This window comes from Macaca nemestrina, chromosome X, assembly GCF_043159975.1.
Source record: "Macaca nemestrina isolate mMacNem1 chromosome X, mMacNem.hap1, whole genome shotgun sequence".
NCBI lineage: Eukaryota > Metazoa > Chordata > Mammalia > Primates > Cercopithecidae > Macaca > Macaca nemestrina.
In genome coordinates, this window is record NC_092145.1 from 85,547,960 (window position 1) to 85,570,096 (window position 22,137).

Sequence of the window (22,137 nt, forward strand, 5' to 3'; positions counted from 1 at the left end):
TAGGAACCAGTGTGAGCGGGAGGTAAGCATTGGTTGCTATGGGAACACGAGGAGCGGCCACAGCTGCTGCTCCTCTCCGAAGAGTGGTGGCAAGCAAATAAAGGAGGCGCAAAACAGGCAGACCTGCTTGCCAGGCCCAGCTCTGCGCATCCCAGCCAACTGGTCCAGGACAAAGATCTTCTGAAAGGACAAAACCCATCAGCTCTCTGCCACACTATCTCTGCACCTAAGAAATAAGTAGGGAGGGCATCATCCAAGGATCCAATGAGATGTTGTATGTCTGTGCCTGGCGCCCAGTAAGTCTATAGCACATGGCAGCTTCTAGGGGTTTTGTTTTCAAGAAATAGTTGTTGGTTAAAAGTTTCCTGGGTTATTGGACACCAAGGGTAGAGCTGTGAATGAGATAAACAAGGGTCTTGCTATCAGGGAGCTGATAATAATTGAGGAGGGGAGACAGATACAAACATACTTGTATGGTACAAGCAATTACTACTGTGATCTTATCATGATGCTATGAGTGTGTTTCAGAGTGGGAGGTGGCCTAGGCTAGGGACCCAGGAAGACTTCCTGGAAGAGAGGCCATTTCAGCTAAGATCAAAAGGAAGAGAATTACCAAAGAGGTGGGGATCCTGCATTCCAAGTACAGTGAACAGTGTATGTGAAGGTGCCAAAGCAAGAACGAGTCTGATATGTCCCAGGCAAGGAAAGGAGGTCAGGGGAAACTGGAGAGGGAGAGGGGAGGCTGGAAAGATGGGCAGGGCATTAATCCACTCAAGCCTCTAGGCTGTGGTGAGGAGTTCATGTTGGATCCTAGGATGACCCCAACGCACACCACCCCTATGTCACAATGTTACTGTGACTTCCACTACTGATCAGCACATTAAAACAACCATCAGTGCCTGAGGCACAGCCATGCTCAAGGGGCTTGACTCAGAGCAGGTTTGGAGAAGATGCTGGAATTTGAGAGCTGACAGAGCTCTTGGAGAACATTTGGGTCCAAATTCTCACTGTGCAGATGGAAACACTGAGACCCGGAAAGGAATAAAAGACCTGCTCAGGGTTGTACAGCAAGCAGGGGTATCAGATCTGTAACTAGAACGCCGCTTAATCAGCCACACAGTGCCCCTTGCCTCTGTGGAGATCTAAAGGCAAGCTTTTTCTTACAGGTGTAATTTCCTCTCCCTCTCAGGACAACCAGGAGAGTGTTTCCAGCCCTTTCTTACTTTCTTGTACTTCCTGTAGTGTTCCTCTTTTCAAAAAGTCCCCATTTCTATTAACCACAGATTCTCATTTGCTTATCCTCCACCTTTCTGTCATGATGGGGCAGCCAGAGGCAGGGCTTGGACCCCAGGCAGGGCCTAACAGAGCTCTTGTACCAGCTATTGATGTGTCTTCCTGGCTTACCCTAGCTCCTGCCCTTGCTATCCCCTGAATCATGTTCTGTGGACAAAGTCATCTCCACTGACATGGTCACAGTGCTTGCCTGCCCAGGCAGGCCTCACCACACATGCACTGGTGGAGATGACATGGTCTCAGCCATCGTCTTATACACCCCCCCATGCCCCATTGCCCTGATGGGAACAGTGAAGCGGGAGCAGCCCAGAGTTCTTGCCTGTGAATGAACTGTGTCTGGTCTTCTGACTCTGCTTACCCTACTCTCAGCACTGTCTGCTGGCTCTCTTCTCTCCCTGTTGATGGAAGCACAGAGGAATAAGGGGAGTGGGGAGACACTATGGGAGGAGGGAGGCCAGCACTGCCTGAGTGGAACCTGCAGGGGTTGGGGTGAGAGAAACCTGCTTCTCTGCCCCTCTAGTACAGCTCTTACCCAGCTAGCCCTCCCTACAGAGTGGGCCCAGGGTCCAGGAAGGTGCTCTAGGCCTCCACCAGGGAACTCTCTACCTGGTAGGGCCTCTCTTTTAGGCAGAAATTGAGGCCACTACATTCCTCTTGTTTAAGTCCTGGAAGGAGCTGGCTTTGGATTCAACAGTCCTGAGTCCAAATCCCAGCTCTGCCACCTCTAGCTGAGTAGCCTTGGACAAATCTTTGAACATACCTGGGCCTCAGCTTCCCTATCTGACCATAAAAATTGCTATCTCATTGACTTGCTGTGGAGATTAAATAGGGGAGCTAAGTACTAACTCCCTACCTGGTATATAATAATAGGTGTTTGACAAATGGTAGTTCCCTCTCCACACTCTTGACTTGTCTCTCCAGTCACACACCCAGCAAGTTCTGCCTAATTCCTTCCAGAGATCCTTGGGGTGAGGCTGGGGCCAGATTTGGCAAGAACCTCCTGGCTCCAGGGAGAAGAGAAGGGAGCTGTGTCCCATGGTAGACAGTCCTAATCCCTGAAATTCAGCAGGAGGCATGCAGTGAGAAGATACACCAGGGGAAAAGATGATGGGAGGGAAATTGGAAGGAAGGAGAAAGTGGCAGGTGGCTTTGGGGCCTGTGTCAGAACAGTGGGGAAAGGGGCCTGAGCCTCATGGGGGCCCATTGGGCCAGTTGAGGCAGTGCCAGAATGTTGAGAGAGACAAAGAAGGAAGACTGTGGGTCACAGGCTGCCCGGACCTCTTGGTGACAATTCCTCTGAGCTTATCCTGGGAGCACGGGATCTCTCTCTCATAGAGACCCATGTAGGCTCCAGCAGGGGATTCAGCCCAGCCCCATTCAGCTCCAGACACTTGGCTCCCTCATATCCCTATTATCTGCCTCCACAAACTAAACCTTCACCCCAGAACCGTGTTCCCTTTTGATCTTTTATTTCCTGCAACCCAGATGTCCCCAAAATATCTCTTAGATTTTACAAATTTTTCTTCACAAGAAATTCCCCCGTCTCCAGAAGTAATCAGCACTGGTTGCCACAAAGAAGCCTTAACTTTGGGTCCCAGGCTATGGATACGTTTGGCCGAAATGTTTCCACTGAAATGTATCCACTGGCAGCCAGGAACATCCCTTGGAGAGGAGTTCTTGGCAGGCAGTGTACAGTGAAGTCTGGGGCCAGGAATGACCCTCAGTTTCCAACCTGGGTGAGGATTAAGTCTATGGCATGGATTAGAGTTGAATTCGTAGTTGGGATCAGGGCTGGATTTGTGACCAGGTTGAGGTCTCAGTCCATGACTACGGTTTATTAGTGTCTTTTGGTTGCAAGCAACAGAATTCAACTCTGGCTAACTTGGGCAAAAACTAAGACTGTATTTTCAAGATATTGGGCTTGTTTTCAGAATTGATTGATATGAATATGACACAGCTCCAATCTTCTCAATCTCTGTGTGTCTCCTTTTGAATTTCAAATTCTTTGGAGAGGAATCTCTGCCAAGAATAAGTCAAGTTAGCCAGGCTGCTGGGCCACACATTGTTGAGGAAGTGAGAAGGCTCTAAGCTTTGGGGAAAGCAGTCTGACACCATTTATTAAAATAAAAAGATGCACATCATTTGACCTAGCAATCCTACTTCTGGGACATCATCCTGTAAGAATGGAAACCCCAGTACTTAAGGTCCTATATGGACAAAGATGTCTTAGTTCATTTTCTGCTGATGTATCAGAATACCACAGACTGGGTAATTTGTAAAGAACAGAAGTTTATTTGGCTCATGGTTCTGGAGGTTGGGAAGTCCAAGGACATGGCACTGGCATCTGGTGAGGGTAATCCCATGGTGGAAGGCAAAAGGTGGAAGTGAGCATGCAAAGCACAGAGTAAGAAGAAGCCAAGCTTATCATTTTATCAGGAACCCATTCCCTCTGTAACTAACTCACTACCACAATAATGGCATTAATTCATTCAAGAGGGTGGAGCCCTCATGACTTAATCACCTCTTAAAGGCCCCATCTCCCAATTCCATTACATTGGCAATTAAAGTTCAACATGAGTTTTGGAGGAGACATTCAAACCATAACAGATGTGTATTGCATAATTACTTACAGCTTTTTTAAACCCTAAAAATCATAGTAACCTATCAATAGGTTAATAGCTGAGTAGATTATGACACATCCACACTATGAAGTACTAGGCAACCATTGAAGATTAGTAATTAGATCCATATGATTGATTTCCAGGGAGTGTTGTTGAGTGAGAAGAATATGAACTGGAAGAGTATGTATATAACCTCATTTTAATAAAAAAGGACAAATAAAAACTTGTGCATGTATTGCATATGTGTATATGTATATACACACAAAAGTATACATATATGTGTATGCATATGTTTGTATGTGATTACACAAGTATGAAGAAAAATATGGAATAATGAATACTAGTTTATTGACATAGGTTGTGGAGGGAGTACTGATACAGGCCGAGGTGGGAAGCAAGTAAAAATAGAAAGGACTATAATTTTTTTTCTTTCATAATTGAGATTTTATTGGTTAAGGATCAGTACAGACATTTCGATTTGTACACAATTCTTAACACATGTAACAAAAATCTAAAAAGCTATGTATTGTAATTCTTTTTTAAAGTTATTCCAGTGACTTTGCTGCTTATCAAGGCCGGGTGCGGTGGCTCAAGCCTGTAATCCCAGCACTTTGGGAGGCCGAGACGGGCAGATCACGAGGTCAGGAGATCGAGACCATCCTGGCTAACACAGTGAAACCCCGTCTCTACTAAAACAAATACAAAAAACTAGCCGGGCGAGGTGGTGGGCGCCTGTAGTCCCAGCTACTCGGGAGGCTGAGGCAGGAGAATGGCATAAACCCAGGAGGCGGAGCTTGCAGTGAGCCGAGATCTGGCCACTGCACTCCAGCCTGGGCGACAGAGCAAGACTCCGCCTCAAAAAAAAAAAAAGAGGCTATCAAGTACCAGTACCTTCACATGTTGATAAGCTATTATATATCCCACCAATTCACAACTGAATAGCATGTACACTACATATTCAAATTTTAAATCTTTCACAGCACAGTAACAAAGTTATCAGGAAAACAGGACTACCACAACCAAAGATGTTATAGAGTGCATACAATTCTGACAGGGAGGGCCATGATCAAAGAGTGGTTTTCTCTAGGAAACAATTCTACTAAAAAAAAAACCAAAAAAACAAAAACAAAAAAAAACCATGGGAATAGAAGTAATTTAAAATGTTCAAGACATTAAATGCAGGACTGACTCCATATTGCCATTTAATATGCTTTGTATTACAGGATATAAAAACTAACCCCCATCTACGGAATGTTAAGCTGACACCCGAGACAGTCAAAACATCCCATAATTCAATATCCCACACTATTTTCTGGTTGTACCAAAAAATAAACAACCAGCAAATGATTTCACCTTAAAAAAAAAAAAAAAAAAAAAAAAAGCATTTACACTTAAAAAATGGGATGAGGTGTGATTCCCTCTTTCTTAAAAATGTTTCTAGAGCTACTAAAAAACTTGCATTTACATTTGCAATTTTGTAAATTTACCAACTATTTAGTTGATAAAAATATTCCTCTGGATTGTACAAGAAGTGAGACAGGGACCACCGATAAGACATGGTATATGGCACTAACCAGATTTGGCTCCTGCTTCATCAGAGGCTGGACTCTCTTCAGTTTTCCTTTCACCGTTTTCTGCAGGTAAATCTTTAGTTTCTTGGTTAGCCACTTTGGCCTGTTTTCCCTTTGCTCCCCTTTTCCCTTTTGTTTGCACTTTTTTGTCTAAAGAGTTGTCCTTTGCTGCTGCCTTTTTCGGTTTTGCTTCCACTTTTGCAGGAGGTTTAGCTGACAACCGCGCCAATCTCCTCTTGGGCTCTTCCTTGGCGGCCCCTTAGGCGGAGCAGACCTTCCTCTTGGGAATCCTGGCGGCGGGGAGGGCGCGTGCCTCCCGTGCCGGGTGCCTGTGGGCTGCGGCGCCTGGAGAGCCTTCGCGAAGCTGGCCTGGCTGGCTGCTGCCAGCCCTCCCGCCGCCCAAGCCGAGAAAGGACTATAGTTTTAATAAAGCATGCACATAGGGTTTCTTTTATGACTGGGTCTAAAATTACATAAATATTTGTGTGTAATTATAAAGATATTACCTTAAAAATATTTTTAGAAGATGAGTAAAAATATGCCAGAAAAAAATCTTAACAAAAGAAAACTGGAGGCTGGGTGTGGTGGCTCACTCCTATAATCCCAGCACTTTGGGAGGCCCAGGCAGGCAGATCACTTGAGGTCAGGAGTTCAAGACCAGCCTGGCCAACATGGCAAAACCTCGTCTCTACTAAAAATACAAAAATTAACTTGGCATGGCATGGTGGCATGAGCCTGTAGTCCCAGCTACTCGGGAGGCTGAAGCAGGAGAATCACTTGAACCCAGGAGGTGGAGGTTGCAGTGAGTTGAGATCATGCTGCTGCACTCCAGCCTGGGCGACAGAGCGAGACTCCATCTCAAACAACAACAACAACAACAACAACAACAACAACAACAACAACAACAACAAAAACTGGAAAGTAGAATTGCTGGCAGGATTGACCTTTATACCAAAAGTCTTATTAGAGGTATATCATTATGTCATTTATTGGTGATCAAATAAATAATTCTCTGAGAAGATAGAACAATCTCAAACCTACAATGCCCCCTATGTGCTTTTAAAACATATATAGATGCTATTGTAATATACATACCCTCTTACAACTCACTTTTTGCATTCAATATTGATTTCTAGATTTATCCCTTCTGATACAACTAGCATTAGAGTCTGCATCTTAGCTGTGTTACAGTAGGTCTTCCACCGTCACAACTATTCATTTCCCTTTTGATAAATGTTTAGGTTCATTCTAGTTTTTTGCTATTCAAAACAACACTGTGATGTAAGGAATATAATGGCACATATTTCATTTCAATCATGTGCAAGTATATCTGTAAGCAAATTCCTAGAAGTAGAATTTCTGGGCCAAAAAGTATGTGCATTAGTAATTTGATAGCTATTGCCAACTTGCTGACTACAGAGGCTCTAACTACCAAGTACCCTCACCCTACCACCAGCAATGTTGAAGGATGCCTGCCTGTGGCTCCACACCTTCAACAACAGTGTTTATCAAACTGTCTCTCATTGCTCAGTCTGATGGGTGAAATCATATTCCATTTTATTTGTATAATTGAGCTTGAATGTCTTCTCACATGTTGAAATACCATTTGTATTTCCTTTCTAATAAAATGTTTATTGGTATCCTTTGCTCATGTTAAAATTGGTTTGTTGGCCTTTTATTGATTTATAGGAACTCTTCATGTATTTGGGAAATTAGTCCTTTATGCAATTAGCAGCAAATATTTAATTGAAATGGGGTCTTGCTATGTTGTCTAAGCTGGTCTTGAACTCCTGGCTTCAAGTTGTCAAGGTGAGCCACTGTGCCTGGCACTTCATTTTTCTTTTATTTTACTTAGAATTGTTTATTTTTTGCTGGCCAGAAGATTTTTTTGATGTAGTTGAAACTTTTCTCTTTCTCTCTCTTTTTTTCTCTTGTATATTTCGTTGAACTTACAAAGGTCTTCTCCATTCCAGGATTATAAAAAAAAACATTCTCCCATGGTTTATTTTAACTGCTTTTAAAATTTCATATTTCCATTTAAAGAAAACTCCGACTATGAGAAGATAGTTGCAATGGTACAAATACAGCTGACATCTGGTATTCAGAATATATAAAGAACTCCTAGAAATCAATAACCATAAAAACAACCCCAGTAGAAACACGGACAAAAGATATGACCAAGCAATTCAGAGAAGAGATCTAAATGGTCAACAACTGTGAAAGGATGCTTAACTTCTCTAGTAATTCAGGGAAAAGCAAAGCCAGTGTTCCATACTCATCAGATTGGCAACAGTTTTAAAGCTTATATCAAGAGTGGTGAGGATCTGGCGAATACTCACCAAAAGCAGAGATGTGAATAAACTTCAGGTGAAAATGTGATTGTTATAACCATTTTGGAAAACAGATTGGGAATATTTATTAAGGTTGAAATGCTCCAACATCCTCCTGCCCCCATGATGCCTCATGATGGCCTCCTCCTGCCCCCATGCATGCTCTTGGGTAATCTCCTCCCATTGAATGTGGGTTAGGCCTAGTAACTCACCTTTAATAAATAGAATGTGGCAAAAGTATTATGATGTCACTTCTAGGAATTGCCTTGCAAGAAATGTTAAAAGAGGTTCTTCAGAGAGAAGAAAAATAATATTGGTTAGAAATATGAATCTACGTAAAGAAAGGAAGAACATTGAAATGGAAATAAATTAAGGTATAAATAAAATAAAATATTTTGTTTTTCTTGTTAGTAATTGATCTAATAACAGCTTGTTCAAAATAATAGTATCAATATGTTGAATGATTATAGTATATATACTAATGAAATGAATGACAGAAATGATTATTAAATCTGTTATAAGAGACTGAAGGAAGGAATTGGAAATAGTATGTTACAAGGTGCCTGCACTATTCATGAGGAGTTATAGTGTTATTTAAAAGTGAACTTGGACTAGTTGTAAATGTATATTGCAAGCTCTAATCACTAAAAAAGTAAAAATAAAAAGTAAACTTAATATGCTAAGAGAGGAGAGAATAAAATGCTTAATTAAAATCAGAGAAGCTGGGTGCAGTGGTTCATGCCTGTAATCCCAGCACTTTGGGAGGTGAGGTGGGAGGATCGCTTGAGCCCAGGAGGTCCAGACCAGCCTGGGCAATATAGGGAGGCCTCATCTCTACAAAAAAAGTTAAAAAGTTAGCTAAGCATGGTGGTGTGTGCCTGCAGTCCCAGCTACTCAGGAGGCTGAGGTGGGAGGATTACTTGAGTCTGGGAGGCAAGGCTGCAGTGAGCTGACATCACACCACTGTACCCCAGTCTGAGTGACACAGTGAGACTCTATCTCAAAAAAACAAAAAGACAAACAAAACAAAACAAAACAAAAAAAGCTGAACATGGTGGCTCACACCTGTAATCCAGCGCTTTGGGAGGCCAAGGTGGGTGGATCACCTGAGGTCAGGAGTTCAACACTAGCCTGGGCAACATGATGAAACCCTCCTCTCTACTAAAAAAATACAAAAATTACCTGGGTGTGGTGGTGGGCACCTGTAATCCCCGCTACTCAGGAGGTGAAGGCAGGAGAACCGCTTGAACCTAGGAGGTGGAGGTTGCAGTGAGCCGAGATTGAGCCACTGCACTCCAGCCTGGGTGACAGAGCAAGACTCCATCAACAAGAAAAAAAAAAAAAAAAAAAAAGAGCAAGGGCATCAAATAGGGAATAGTTACAAGTACTACAAGTGTGGTAGATATTAATCCAACTATATCAGTAATCACTTTAAATGTGAATGATCTAAATGCACCAATTAAAAGAGACTATCAGAATGGATTTTAAAAACAAGACTTAACTATATGTTATCTTCATGAAACCAACTGTATAAAGACAGAGATAAACTAAAAGTAAAGGGATTCAGAAATATATACCATACTAACAGTAATCAAAAGAAAGCCAGATTAGCTATGTTAATTTCAGACACAGCAGATTTTAGAACAAGGAAAATTATTAGGGACAAATAGGGGTGTTATGTAATGAAAAAGGAGTCAGTTCTCCAAGAAGACGTAACAATCTTCAATGTGTATGTGCCTAACAACAGAGCATCAAAATATATGAGTCAAAAACTGATAGGACTTCAAGAAAAAATAGATGAATTCATAATTATAGTTGGAGACTTCAACACCACTCTATCACTAATTGACAGATCCAGCAGGCAGAAAATCAGTAAAGATATAGTTGAACTGAATAGCACCATCAATCAACTGGATCTAATGGACATTTGTAGACAACTTCATCCAACAAAAGCAGAATACACATTCTTTTCAAGCTCACATTGGACATTCACCAAGATTGACTACATCCTGGGCCATGAAACATGCCTCAACAAATTTAAAAGAATAGACACTATACAAAGTATCCTCTCAGACCGCAATGAAATTGAATTAGGAATCAATAAAAGAATGATAGCTGGAAAATCATATAGTATTTGGAGATTAAACAATACACTTTCAAATAAAACATGGGTTAGAGAAGAAGTGTCAAGATAAATGTTAAAGTATTTTGAGATAATTTACCAAAATATGTGGGATGCAGCAAAAGCAGTGCTTACAGGGAAATTTGTAGCATTGAATGCATACATTAGAAAATAAGAAAGACCTTAAATAAATCACCTAAGCTTCCATCTTAGGAAACTAGAAAATAAAAGAGTAAATTCAGTCCAAAGTAAGTAGAAAAAAACAGGCAATAAAATTAAAACAGGAATCAATGAAATTGAAAACAGAACAATAGTAGAGAAAAAATAATACAATCAAAAGCTGGTTCTTTGAAAAGGTCAACAAGATTGAGAAACCTATAGCCAGACTAACCAAGAAAAAAAGAGAGTAAACAGAGTTACTCATATCAGAAATTACAGAGGAGCCATTGCGACTGACCTCATGGACATTAAAAGGATAATACAAAGTATTATGAACAACTCTATGGCCACAAATTTGGTAACTTAGATAAAATGAACAAATTCCATGGCTTGTTTTTAATGAATAAGATATGGCAAAAGTGATGGGCTCTCACTGCATCTTTCCTCTTGGGATCTCTCTCTCCCTCTCTCCAGCTACCATGCTGTGAGGAGACTTAGGAAGCCTACGGATAGGTCCACATGACGAGGAAACAAAGTCTGACAACAGTCACATGAATTAGCTTAGAAATGGGTCTTCTTTGGCCTGTCGACAACCATGTAAAAGAGCCTGGAAGTGGACCTCTTACCCTACTTGAGCCTTCAAATGAGACTGCAACCCTAGATGAGAGGTTGGGTGCAACCTCATAAGAAGCTTTGAGCCAGAGGCACCTAACTAAGCCATGCCTGGATTCCAGACCCATGGAAACCGTGATATGATAAATGTTTGTTGTTTTTAGCTGCTATGTTTTAGGGAAATTTGTTATACAGCAATAGATAACTACAACATACTCTTTGACCAAGAAATTCTATTTCAGTGTTTCTATACTGGAGCAATTTATTTCAATCCTTTTCACATCAGAACATATATTTAAAATGCTAATATTGTGTCAGCTCATTGGAATAAACAGACAGTGTGCTCTTGGCCAGAGGCAACAGTCCCTAGGGGCAGCTGCTGAAGCCAGAGCTACCTTCCTGTAGATCTAAGGGGATCAATATATCAGAACACTTATAACTCAGTTGGGAAGCTCTGCCCTGAAGAAACTCTTCTATGTAGGCACAAGGAGCCATGCACTAGGATGTTCATTGAAATCCTCACTTATAATTGCACAAAACAGAAACAGTAGGAAAAGAGATAAATTAGATAACTTATGCAAAAGAAGGCCATACAATAATACGTTATAGTAATATATTGGATAATTGATACAGTAATATTCAGCAGTTAAAATGCATGACTTAGATCTACAGGTATCAAAATTGCTGAGTTTCAAAAATCAATAGAGTGAAAATCTAAGTTGCAAAAGTATATATTTATAATGATACCATTTGCATAATTTAAATACATGAAAAAAATTGTGTATTGGTCACAGATATATATATATCTGTAAATATATACTACATATATGCACAGATATATATATACACATCTGTAAATATATACTACATATATGCATATATGTATATATATACACATACACATACATATACACATATACATATATACACATCTATCTATACATAGATATATATATATACACACACAAACATGAACAAGACGAGAGCACATCAACTTCCAAATAAGGCTTATTTTCAAGAGAGAGGTCAAGTGAATAGGATGAAGTGAGAGCTTCAACTGTACTATTTTGTTTCAAAAACAGAAGGATCTGAGGATCTGGAGAAAATAAAATTTGCGCAATCCATGTGACAGGTGCATTCAAATGTGTATTTTGTATTCTACTTTTCTGTATAGTTGACATACTTAAAAATATTTTATAAAGAAAATGTATCCTCTCTTGAGTCCAAAAATACATATACAAGCTGGGCACAGTGGCTCAAGCCTGTAACTCCAGCATGTTGGGAGACCGATGCAGGTGGATCGCTTGAGGTCAGGAGTTTGAGACCAGCCTGGTCAACATGGTGAAATCCCATCTCTGCCAAAAAATACAAAAACTAGCTGGGTGTGGTGGTGAGCACCTGCAGTCCCAGCAACTCAGGAGGCTGAGGCAGGAGAATTGCTTGAACTTGGGAGGTGGAGATTGCAGTGAGCCAAGATTGCGCCACTGTACTCCAGCCTGGGTGACAGAGCAAGACTCTGTCTCAAAAAAACAGAAAACAAAAATACATATACATTCAGTATATTGTATTGTCCCATTTCCTCATATCGTTATTTATTTTGCAGTCTATTTGATTTATCTATACCATAAGAAATGAGGTGAAGTTTCCCACTATAATTGCAGACTTCCTGATCTCTCTTTATATTTCTAACAGTATTTGTTTTATATATTTTGAAACTACGTTGTTTGGCACATAAATTTTTGTGACTATCATTTTTTTAAAAAAAAATGCGTTGTTCTGCAACATGCTTTTTTCACTTAATATATTTATATTAGATCAGTATGTATATACTTGCCTTATTTCCTTTCTTCTTCTTTTTCTCTTTCTTTCTTTCTTTCTTTCTTTCTTTCTTTCTTTCTTTCTTTCTTTCTTTCTTTCTTTCTTTCTTTCTTTCTTTTTTTGAGACGGGGTCTGAGTCTATTTTCTAGGCTGGATTGCAGTGGCGCAATCTTAGCTCACTGCAGCCTCAACCTCCTGGGCTCAAGTGATTCTCCCACCTCAGCCTCCCAAGTGGCTGGGACTATAGGCATGTGCCATTGTGCCAAGGAAATTTTTACATTTTTTTGCAGAGATGGGGTTTCACCATATTGTCCAGGCTGGTCTGAAACTCCTGGGCTCAAGCAATCCTCCTGCCTTGGTCTCCCAAAGTGCTGTGATTACAGGTGTCAGCCACCATGTCTGTACATGAGCCACCAAGCAACATGTTTAAGTAAATTTAAGCAATTTATTTGTTGAGGAGAATTAAAGTGGTTTGCATTATCTTGCTACACTCCTATTCACATATCTTTCTCCACTTGTGTGTCTCAATAGAACACACAACAGAGAAGTTGACTAGAAGTAGAATTGCTAGATGAAAATGTATCTCAAAAAAAAAAAAGAAAGAAAATGTATCTCCATTTAAAAAATTGATAGCTTCAGATTTCTCGCCAATGAAGTTCAATTATTATTATCATTATTATTATCATCATTATTTTGAGACAGCATCTTGCTTGGTTGTCCAGGCTGGAGTGCAGTGGCGTGATCTCCACTCACTTCAGTCTCAACCTCCTGGGCTCACACGATCCTCCTGCCTCAGCCTCCTAAGTAGTTGGGACTACAGGCACACACCATCAGCTTGTCGTATCTTTCTGAGTGAATAAAACAACCTGTTTTGTTCTCTTTAGTGCTTTTTACTCTGAGTTCTCGATGTTTAGGATATTGATGTTGTTACGAGTTTCTTTCCTCCTTCCTTTTCTTTCTTTCTTTCTTTTTTTTTTGCTTCTTTCTTTCCCTCATTCCCTCCCTCCCTTCCTTTTTTTCTGCTAGTATTTTACTGTCATATATATATTTTTTCTATTTCTGCTTTAGGTGAAACTCACAGAAATAGTATATAACTTGACTTTTAAAAACAAAATCCTCAAAATAAGAGTTTGGTTTTTATTAGGAGATGTTAACCCATAATGCATGCTGATATATTTAGATTCCTGCGTTTTTGTTTACTTTTTGCATCCTTTTTTTTGCACACCCCCAGCAACATTTCTTGACCTTTGTTCAGAATGAGTTTTTCTCTTTGTTCCACATATTATTACTTTAATGGTTTGAAAGTTATACATTCTATTTCTATTATGTTGCTACCCCTAAGATTTTTGTTCTCTTGTGCATTTTGTTTCCAGTAAGAACAAAACTTTGCTACTGTTGTGAACATAGGAAATGTTTACATTGGCTGTAAATATTAGAGTTCCATTATAAAGCGCAATTTAAAGACTTCAGAATTCAGTAAAATGGTATAAATCCAAAAGGCATAACTGTAATATGTTTTAACTGCAATGCAATACCAGAATATGAACCTGTGTTGTGTCTTATGATCTCTTGAATAGAGAAGCTTGGTTTTGTGATTAGCAGCAACAAATTCAACACTAAACAGCTTCAGTTTGCTTTAACAATAAGGTTAAAAAAATTTAAGCTTACTGCAACCCTAAATATAGTTTCACAGGTTTAATACTTTCGGTACAACCATAACACGTAACATAGGATGTGATGTAGTAACGTAATTACTCTCACATTGGACTTAATCAGAAAGAATTTGCAGATTTTATTTTATTAAAAAAAAAAACAGAAGGGAATATAGCTAAATATTTAACATTAGTTAAAGCTGGGTGTTCGTGACATTTTTCGCTGTCCTTTGCTGTATCCTTGACGATTTCATCATTTAAGATGAAATAATGCTTTCGGGCCCACCCTGATTTGTGGAGAGCAGCTGCCGCCCCCGCCACATCAAGGGGGCGGGCTCCAGCTGACTTCACAATCACTTCCGCCGCCGCAGTCGCCACCCGCCCCGCTGCTGTCTGGCGGGGGAGGAGCTCGAGACCGGGAGCAGCGGCTCTGGCGGTCGTGGCGGTCGGAGGTCCGAGAGCTCTGCTTCTCTGAAAAGCGTGTGGCTTTCTGGACTTGGTGAGTGAAAGGCTGATTGTTTCCTCGATTCATCCGGGCGCTGGCGGTGGCGCGAGTGGTCGGGCGCAGTGCGAGTGGCCGGGCACGGGGACGAGGATTTTGCGGGGTTCCTGGGAACTGCTTTTCAGGTTCGCCCCTCGGGAAGGGGTGGGGCGGACGCGGGACCTGACTGCAGAGTGAGGCCCATGTTCTACATCGGCCTGTTCTGGGGCCGCATCCTCCGCTGCCGGGAACCCCTTTCGTGTGGCGCGGTCCCCACTCGAGTGGCTTTCATCGCTATTGGGAGGGTAGTGGTGGTCGCGGCCCTCTCCCACTTCTCCCTGCCTCTCCTCCCCTCTCCTTCCTTCTTCCCTCCTCGGCCCCTTTGCGGAGCACTCCGTGGCCTTTCTTCCCATATTTTGCTGTTGTTTTGCCAAATGGTAAATGGTTAAGATTTTTAGGTAAAAATACTGTTCCCAGGGAAAAAATTGTAAGGAGGAAAAAATAATTATTCTCAGGGAAAACTAGACCTACGCACGCCCTTTTCTTTCATTTTGCCTCTTCCCTGCTACATCGGTTTGGGTCTCCCGTTTGAGCTGATGGCCTTTTCCCACCTCTTATTATGACATTGCGTACCCCCTACCCCACACCCCTCCATGTCTCGCGAGCACGCGCCCCCGCAGAGAAGCTTTCCATTGCAGCCCCCTCCTTGCCCCTCCATCCTCAAGGTTCCAGTGCGTCTTCTCTCCCGCGCATGCGCAGGCACACGCAGCACACACCCTCTCACACACCCTCTCACACACCCTCTCACACACCCTCACACCCTCACACCCTCCCATGCCTTCCCCCTCCTCTACCCGCCTACCACATACACACCTCTAGCACCGGCCCCCTCCCTGCTCGGCCTCTGCGTGCTCTCGCGAACACATGCCTATTCACACACCCCCTCAGGCTGCTCTCCTTCTTCCTTCCTGTCATATACACACATAAGGACATCCTTCTATTGCTGGCCAGTGACATGCATATACAGCCACATATGCTCATTCATACCCCCTCCTCAAATGCTCTCCTCTATTGATCTCTCTGCCACGTGTGTCAGACACAGCTCTTTCGCTGGTCCCTGAGGTGCACACACACACTCACATAAATCCTTCTATGGGGACACCACCTGCTTCCCTGCTTGCCATATCCACACAGGCAGGCATCGTTCTTTGATTGCCGGCCTCTGTTCCATCCACCTCAAGCGCATCCGTCTCCAGTGCTGCGCCACTCCCGACCCCCGCTTCCGTTTGTGCCTGCTGCATTTGCTCACACTGACATTTCTCCATTGTTGCCTCCCATTTTGACTAACATACGCACACACAAACTCTCAGACACTCCTCTCCATTGCCAACCATACACTCCCCTGCCTGTGACATACACATAAACATGGGCATCCTTCTGTAGTTTCAGCTGCCACACATACAGCGACACACATAAACACCTTCCCTTTCCTCATACATACACACACCCCTCTCCTCCAAAGCCACCCCACCCATGCCTGTCATTTTCATACCCACATCCAGAATCATTCTAACACTCATACCCTTTCCCCCTACAAACATAAACATCCCTCTGTTGCAGGATTGCTGGTCCCCTTCCACCTGTCCCTCTCCTCTTGATAGACACATAGGCACTTGTGCGCACACAGCGATCTGTATTTTCCACTCTATTCCAATTTGCATTTCTCCTGTATGTTTGCAGCACTCAGAAAAAGGCAGACACCCCATAAAAAGAAAACTACAGCAGTCTTTCCTTTCCCCACATTGGCACAATTCTACAGTACTTCACCCACCTTCCAAGTGTCCGGTCACCCCCCATCTTCCGTCAGATTCTCCCCTAAGTCTGGCTTTCCTGCAAACCCAGTCTTGTAATCATTTTGCCAACATTAAAAATGTGTTCCAGGTCTACACCTGTCACTGGAATGCTACTCCAGGCCTTAGAAGAAAGTGAAACTAAATTTAAAGGCCCCTTATTCTTTCAGTTACCTGCCTGCTGAAGTGAAAATAAATCTCCCTGCTCCTTTATTCTAAACTGATTTTACTTTCCCATCTGAAAAACGTGTGCAGGGAGCAGGAATCTTCCTGCCCCAGCCCCAGCTGTATTGAAAACCCTCCTAAGTCAGAGTGATGGGTCAGGAATCTAGCAAGCCTGTATGGCCCAATCCAACAGGAGGGTATCAGTCCAATACAGGTAGGAGGTATGGAAGAAGGCATGCTTATGTCAGTTTCAGGCCACCCACGAGCCAGCGGGAAAGGATTGCCAGCCAGAGAAAGACGAACTCCAAAGTCCCAATGCACAGATCAGCCTCCAGTCAAACCACCAAGAGGAGCCGATCGCCATTTTCCACTACTCGTCGTAGTTGGGACGACAGCGAGAGTTCGGGAACCAACCTAAATATTGATAATGAGGACTATTCCAGGTATCCGCCAAGAGAGTACAGAGCTTCGGGTAGCAGAAGAGGAATGACCTATGGACATATTGACTCTTATGGGGCAGATGATAGTGAGGAGGAGGGGGCTGGGCCTGTTGAGCGACCGCCAGCGAGAGGAAAAACTGGCAAGTTTAAAGATGATAAGCTGTATGACCCAGAGAAAGGGGCAAGGTCTTTGGCTGGGCCACCTCCACAGTTCTCTAGTTTTAGCCGTGATGTGAGAGAGGAGCGAGACAAGTTAGACCCAGTCCCTGCAGCAAGATGCTCAGCTAGCAGAGCTGACTTCCTTCCACAAAGTAGTGTGGCCTCACAGTCGTCTTCTGCTGAAGGCAAGGTGGCTACAAAAGGTGACAGCTTGGAGAGGGAGAAAAGGGAGCAAAATTTACCTGCACGTCCCAGCAGGGCTCCTGTGAGTATTTGTGGTGGTGGGGAAAACACCTCAAAGAGTGCAGAGGAACCTGTGGTCAGGCCCAAAATCAGAAACCTGGCAAGTCCAAACTGCGTGAAACCAAAAATTTTTTTTGATACTGATGATGATGATGATATGCCACACAGTACTTCCAGGTGGAGGGATACTGCCAATGACAATGAAGGCCACTCAGATGGCCCAGCAAGAAGAGGCAGAGGCGAGAGTTCAAGTGGCTATTCTGAGCCAAAGTACCCTGAAGACAAACGGGAAGTGAGGAGTGACCAAGTGAAACCAGAAAAGGTGCCGAGACGACGACACACCATGGCCGACCCTGACTTCTGGACGCACAGTGATGATTACTACAAATACTGCGAGGAAGACTCTGACAGTGACAAAGAGTGGATTGCTGCTCTGCGTCGGAAATATCGAAGCCGAGAGCAAGCCCTGTCCTCCAGTGGCGAAAGCTGGGAGACTCTGCCGGGGAAAGAAGAGCGGGAACCTCCACAGGCTAAGGTGAGTGCCAGCACTGGCGCCAGCCCCGGCCCCGGTGCTAGTGCCAGTGCCGGGGCTGGCGCCGGGGCCAGTGCTGGCAGCAATGGCAACAATTACCTTGAAGAAGTTCGAGAACCATCTCTTCAGGAAGAGCAGGCATCCCTGGAAGAAGGAGAAATTCCTTGGCTCCAGTACAATGAGAATGAGAGTAGCAGTGAGGGGGATAATGATTCTGGTCATGAGTTGATGCAGCCTGGGGTATTCATGCTGGATGGGAACAACAACCTTGAAGATGACTCCAGTGTGAGCGAAGACCTAGAAGTGGATTGGAGCCTCTTTGATGGATTTGCAGATGGGTTAGGAGTGGCTGAAGCCATTTCCTATGTGGATCCTCAGTTCCTCACCTACATGGCACTTGAAGAACGCCTGGCCCAGGCAATGGAAACTGCCCTTGCACACTTGGAGTCTCTTGCAGTGGATGTGGAGGTGGCCAATCCACCAGCAAGCAAGGAGAGCATTGACGCTCTTCCCGAGATCCTGGTCACTGAAGATCATGGCGCAGTTGGTCAGGAGATGTGCTGCCCCATCTGCTGTAGCGAATATGTGAAGGGGGAGGTGGCAACTGAGCTGCCATGCCACCACTATTTCCACAAGCCGTGTGTGTCCATCTGGCTTCAGAAGTCAGGCACCTGCCCTGTGTGCCGCTGCATGTTCCCTCCCCCACTCTAAAGACCAAGGCTGTTTACTCCTGGTCTGATTATTTTCCCCATCTGAAATCCACAATACTGCAGGAGCCCTCTTGAAATTAACAATGGAAACAAAACCAGTCAGTCAGTTAGCCTAAACCTATTGATTCCTCGTGATTATTTCCAATGTGAAAACAGTTGTGTATGATTGCATTAAAAATCATATCATCTTTTAGAGGTTAGAAAAGGGAAAACTAAACTTTATAAATGCTACTTGAGATTGCAGTAAGAACATACGTTTTCTAACCTGAAAGTTAAATCGCATTTGTTTTCTTCAGTAGAATGTGTTGCTGTTACTTGTAATGTCAAGTGTATCTGTTAAATATGTCCAAAAGGCAAAATCATTTTTGTTGCATGTTATGGGTCGATGTTCCTGTAATTGCAGTGCTGTAAAAGCTTATTAAAGTTTTTCTTTTGGTTTTACATGGTGTAATGGAATTCTTTGGTTTTGTCTGAAACAGTGGTACTGAATGACTTTATAATTGATCCCTTGCATTTGCATCAAAAACTTTAGTTTCACTGGAAATGCTGACTTCAACAATCGCAAAAAAAAAAAAAAAAAAAAAAAAAAATGAGGGCAGTGACTTTAAAAGTAGGAATAAAGTGTATGGTTGTCCAGCTACTACAGGGAAAAAGTCAAATAGATGAAGAAGGAAGAAAACAAAGAAGGAAAGAAAGAAACAATAAGAAAGCATGGTAAAGAAACAAAACAATGGCAGGATTAAGTCCAAACTGAATGTAGGGATGAATGAGTTGAAATCACCTTTGAGAAAATAGAAACTCTCAGAGGGAATGGGTCCAAAAAAATAAAGCTATATGCGAATTTTATAGCTTAACACAGTGACACAGATAGGAATAGAAAAAATATGCCACACAAGTGCTATAGGAAAATACAGGTACTCACCTACACAGAGTGAACAGGTTTTAACATTTGGCTCTATTTGCTTCAGAGATGTCTCTCTCTCTCTCTCTTTCTCTCTCTCTCTCTCTCTCTCCCGCCACCCCTCTCTTCTCTCTCTCTCTCTCCAATAAATATATTTTTTTTAAGCACAGGTGAAGTTCCTCAGCCCATAATATTTACCTTCTTTCTTACACAGAGGTAAGAAACACACCAGAAAATGGTGTGTTTACTTCTTGTGTGTGTCTTTAGACACATATATGAGTGTGTGTATGTATGTATATGTGTGTATATATTCATAATCAAATACAGTATTAATGTTTTCTAAATGGATATAATTGATAGACTATATATATCATTTTGCAACTTGAATTTTACGCTCAACAGCGTTTTGGAGACTTAGCCGTTTCGATATATGTGGATCTAGTTCATGCAGTTTTAACTGCTGTATACAAAATATTAATTGTATGAATTACCACACCTTATTTATCCATTTCCCTACTGGTGAACACTTAGGTTCTTCCCAGCATTTTGCAGCAATGAACATACTAAACAGATGTCCTTTTGTGCACATGTGTGAAGTTCTCTAGAGGTAAGTATATGGAAGTGAAATTTCTGGGTTCTAGGGTTTGAGCATCTTCACCCCAACTAGATATTGCCAAATTGCTTTCCAAAGTCATTGTACTTGTTCATGCTCCTACTGACAGTTTCTGAGTGCTATTTCCGCACATCTCCAACAGGCTGGATGTTGTTCAAGTTCAACCTGACTCATAATCGGTGACATGTAAATTAACACACCGATGAAACATATTACATCTATCAGAAGCCAATAGCTTTTCTTCATGATAATATCTAGTTTGGGCTAGGAAGAGATGAAACGAAAAGACTCATGGGGTTGGTGTGCATATAAACTATAGCGGTCTTCTTGGAGAACAGTTTGGGTAGTAGCTATCTATCAGCATATTCAATTGGTGCGTGCACTTCAGCCCAACCTGGGTTCCTTGCTAGTATGGAATTAAAACTATGCAGCAGTTAAAAGTTGGATGTACTGATACGAAAAGATCTCCAAGACAGTGTTACGAAAGCATAGTGTAGAGTAATATGTACAGTGTTTGTGTAAAATAAAACCTTACAAAACCAAACTTTATATGAAAATGCCTAAGAATGTCTGGAAGGCGACATGCCTAACTGATGGCAGGGGTTACCTCTAGGGAGGGACGGAGGATTGGGGGAAAGCAGTCAGGAAGGAGGCTTTTGTCTTTCACCTGAAATAATGAATTTGCTTCATATTTTTTACAGTGTCAGTGCATTTTCATGAATATTATTACAACAAAATAAGCAAAATCAAAAAATTTTCCAATTAGGAAAAGCAGGATGTCATTCTTCTCTCACTGCAAGTACAGAAATGTGGGTTGAAACTGCAGCTCTTTTTTCTGCAACTGGTCAAGCTGATATTTATGACTTCATCCCTCACAAGTCATTCTAGGTTTCCCCTTGGCCTTCAGCCAGCACCTCAGCTGGTTATGGAGGCTCAGGAGTCTGAGTCCTTGGAGAGCCCTTTTAGGGTGGGGTTTTGGAGGTTTACCATTAACCTTTGCTGTGCTCTGACTGGCACCACCTAAGGAGGTGTTTTAGGAGCACGCTTGGGTCCTAATCATCTTCCTTTCTGTTGCTATTGCATAGCAGTGACCCTAATTTGCCTTTTAGTCAGAATTAGTCTCTGCACAGAAACAGAAAGGGACACTTACCCAGTGCTCAAAGCCCCCTGCTGGTGTGTTGGAGCAACCTGCTACTGCAGTGTCTTGGTGGACTTGAGGCGTGCTCTACCAGGAAAGCCCACAGGCCCCAGGACCTGTACTCCTGGGGCCCTGAGTAGCTGTGACTTGGACCTGGGACATGAACTAAGCCCATCATACACTCGTGCCCAGTACTTTAAGGCTGGAGGGAGAAAGTCAGAGAAGCAGGGATCCTGAAGCATTTGTCCCCATGCTGCTGTGGTGATGATGGTGGTGGCAGCAGGGGCGGCAGCAGCAGTGGTACAGGGTGGCAGTGATGTGGGTCCCGTGCTGACAGTGCTGGCAGCCAATAGCTCCTATGGCAGGATGTGGCTGTGTGCTTGGCTGCCCAGTTCCTTTGCTCTTGCCAGTTTCTGATTCTCCAGCCTCTCTGACAATTCCCCAATCTCCTCTATAGCTTTCCAATAAAACTTTTCGGATTCAACTAAACTAGCATTGGTTTCTGTTGTTTGTAACTAGGAACCCCAAGTACTTGCCAATACCATATCCCACTTTTGTGGCTGTTTTCCTCATCATATGAGATATTTCACATGGCCAAGGGTCAGGCAATTTCTGTTTATGATGCAGTGGACCTGTCATTGGCACCCGGGGCCATGGTTTTAGAACAGCAGGCCTCAGGGGCCTCCAGACATGAAGCAGTCATTTATGAAAATAAGTTGTTTGGATA

At 42.7% G+C, this 22,137-nt stretch overlaps 1 protein-coding gene and 1 pseudogene across 3 annotated transcripts; one reads left to right on the forward strand and one right to left on the reverse strand.

The window, feature by feature from the left end:
* Window positions 1–36: 36 nt before the first annotated feature.
* On the reverse strand, window positions 37–14,710 carry LOC139360680 (uncharacterized; annotated as a pseudogene).
* LOC105476680 (praja ring finger ubiquitin ligase 1) lies at window positions 14,549–19,199 on the forward strand. 3 transcript variants are annotated; one of them, XM_024791210.2, is made up of 2 exons: window positions 14,549–14,677; window positions 16,601–19,199. In XM_024791210.2, exon 2 carries the CDS (start codon window positions 16,825–16,827, stop codon window positions 18,757–18,759), a length of 1,935 nt encoding a protein of 644 aa, XP_024646978.1. In that variant the 5' UTR covers window positions 14,549–14,677; window positions 16,601–16,824; the 3' UTR covers window positions 18,760–19,199. The 3 variants fall into 3 exon arrangements, with proteins under 3 accessions (XP_024646978.1, XP_011731124.1, XP_011731125.1); XM_011732822.2 differs by having other exon boundaries at window positions 16,923–19,199; XM_011732823.2 differs by having other exon boundaries at window positions 16,929–19,199.
* The last annotated feature ends 2,938 nt before the right edge of the window (window positions 19,200–22,137 follow it).

What these genes read in the sequence shown, in the direction of transcription:
- LOC105476680 (XM_024791210.2), top strand. Translation starts at nt 16,825, where the DNA reads ATGGGTCAGGAATCTAGCAAGCCTGTATGGCCCAATCCAACAGGAGGG.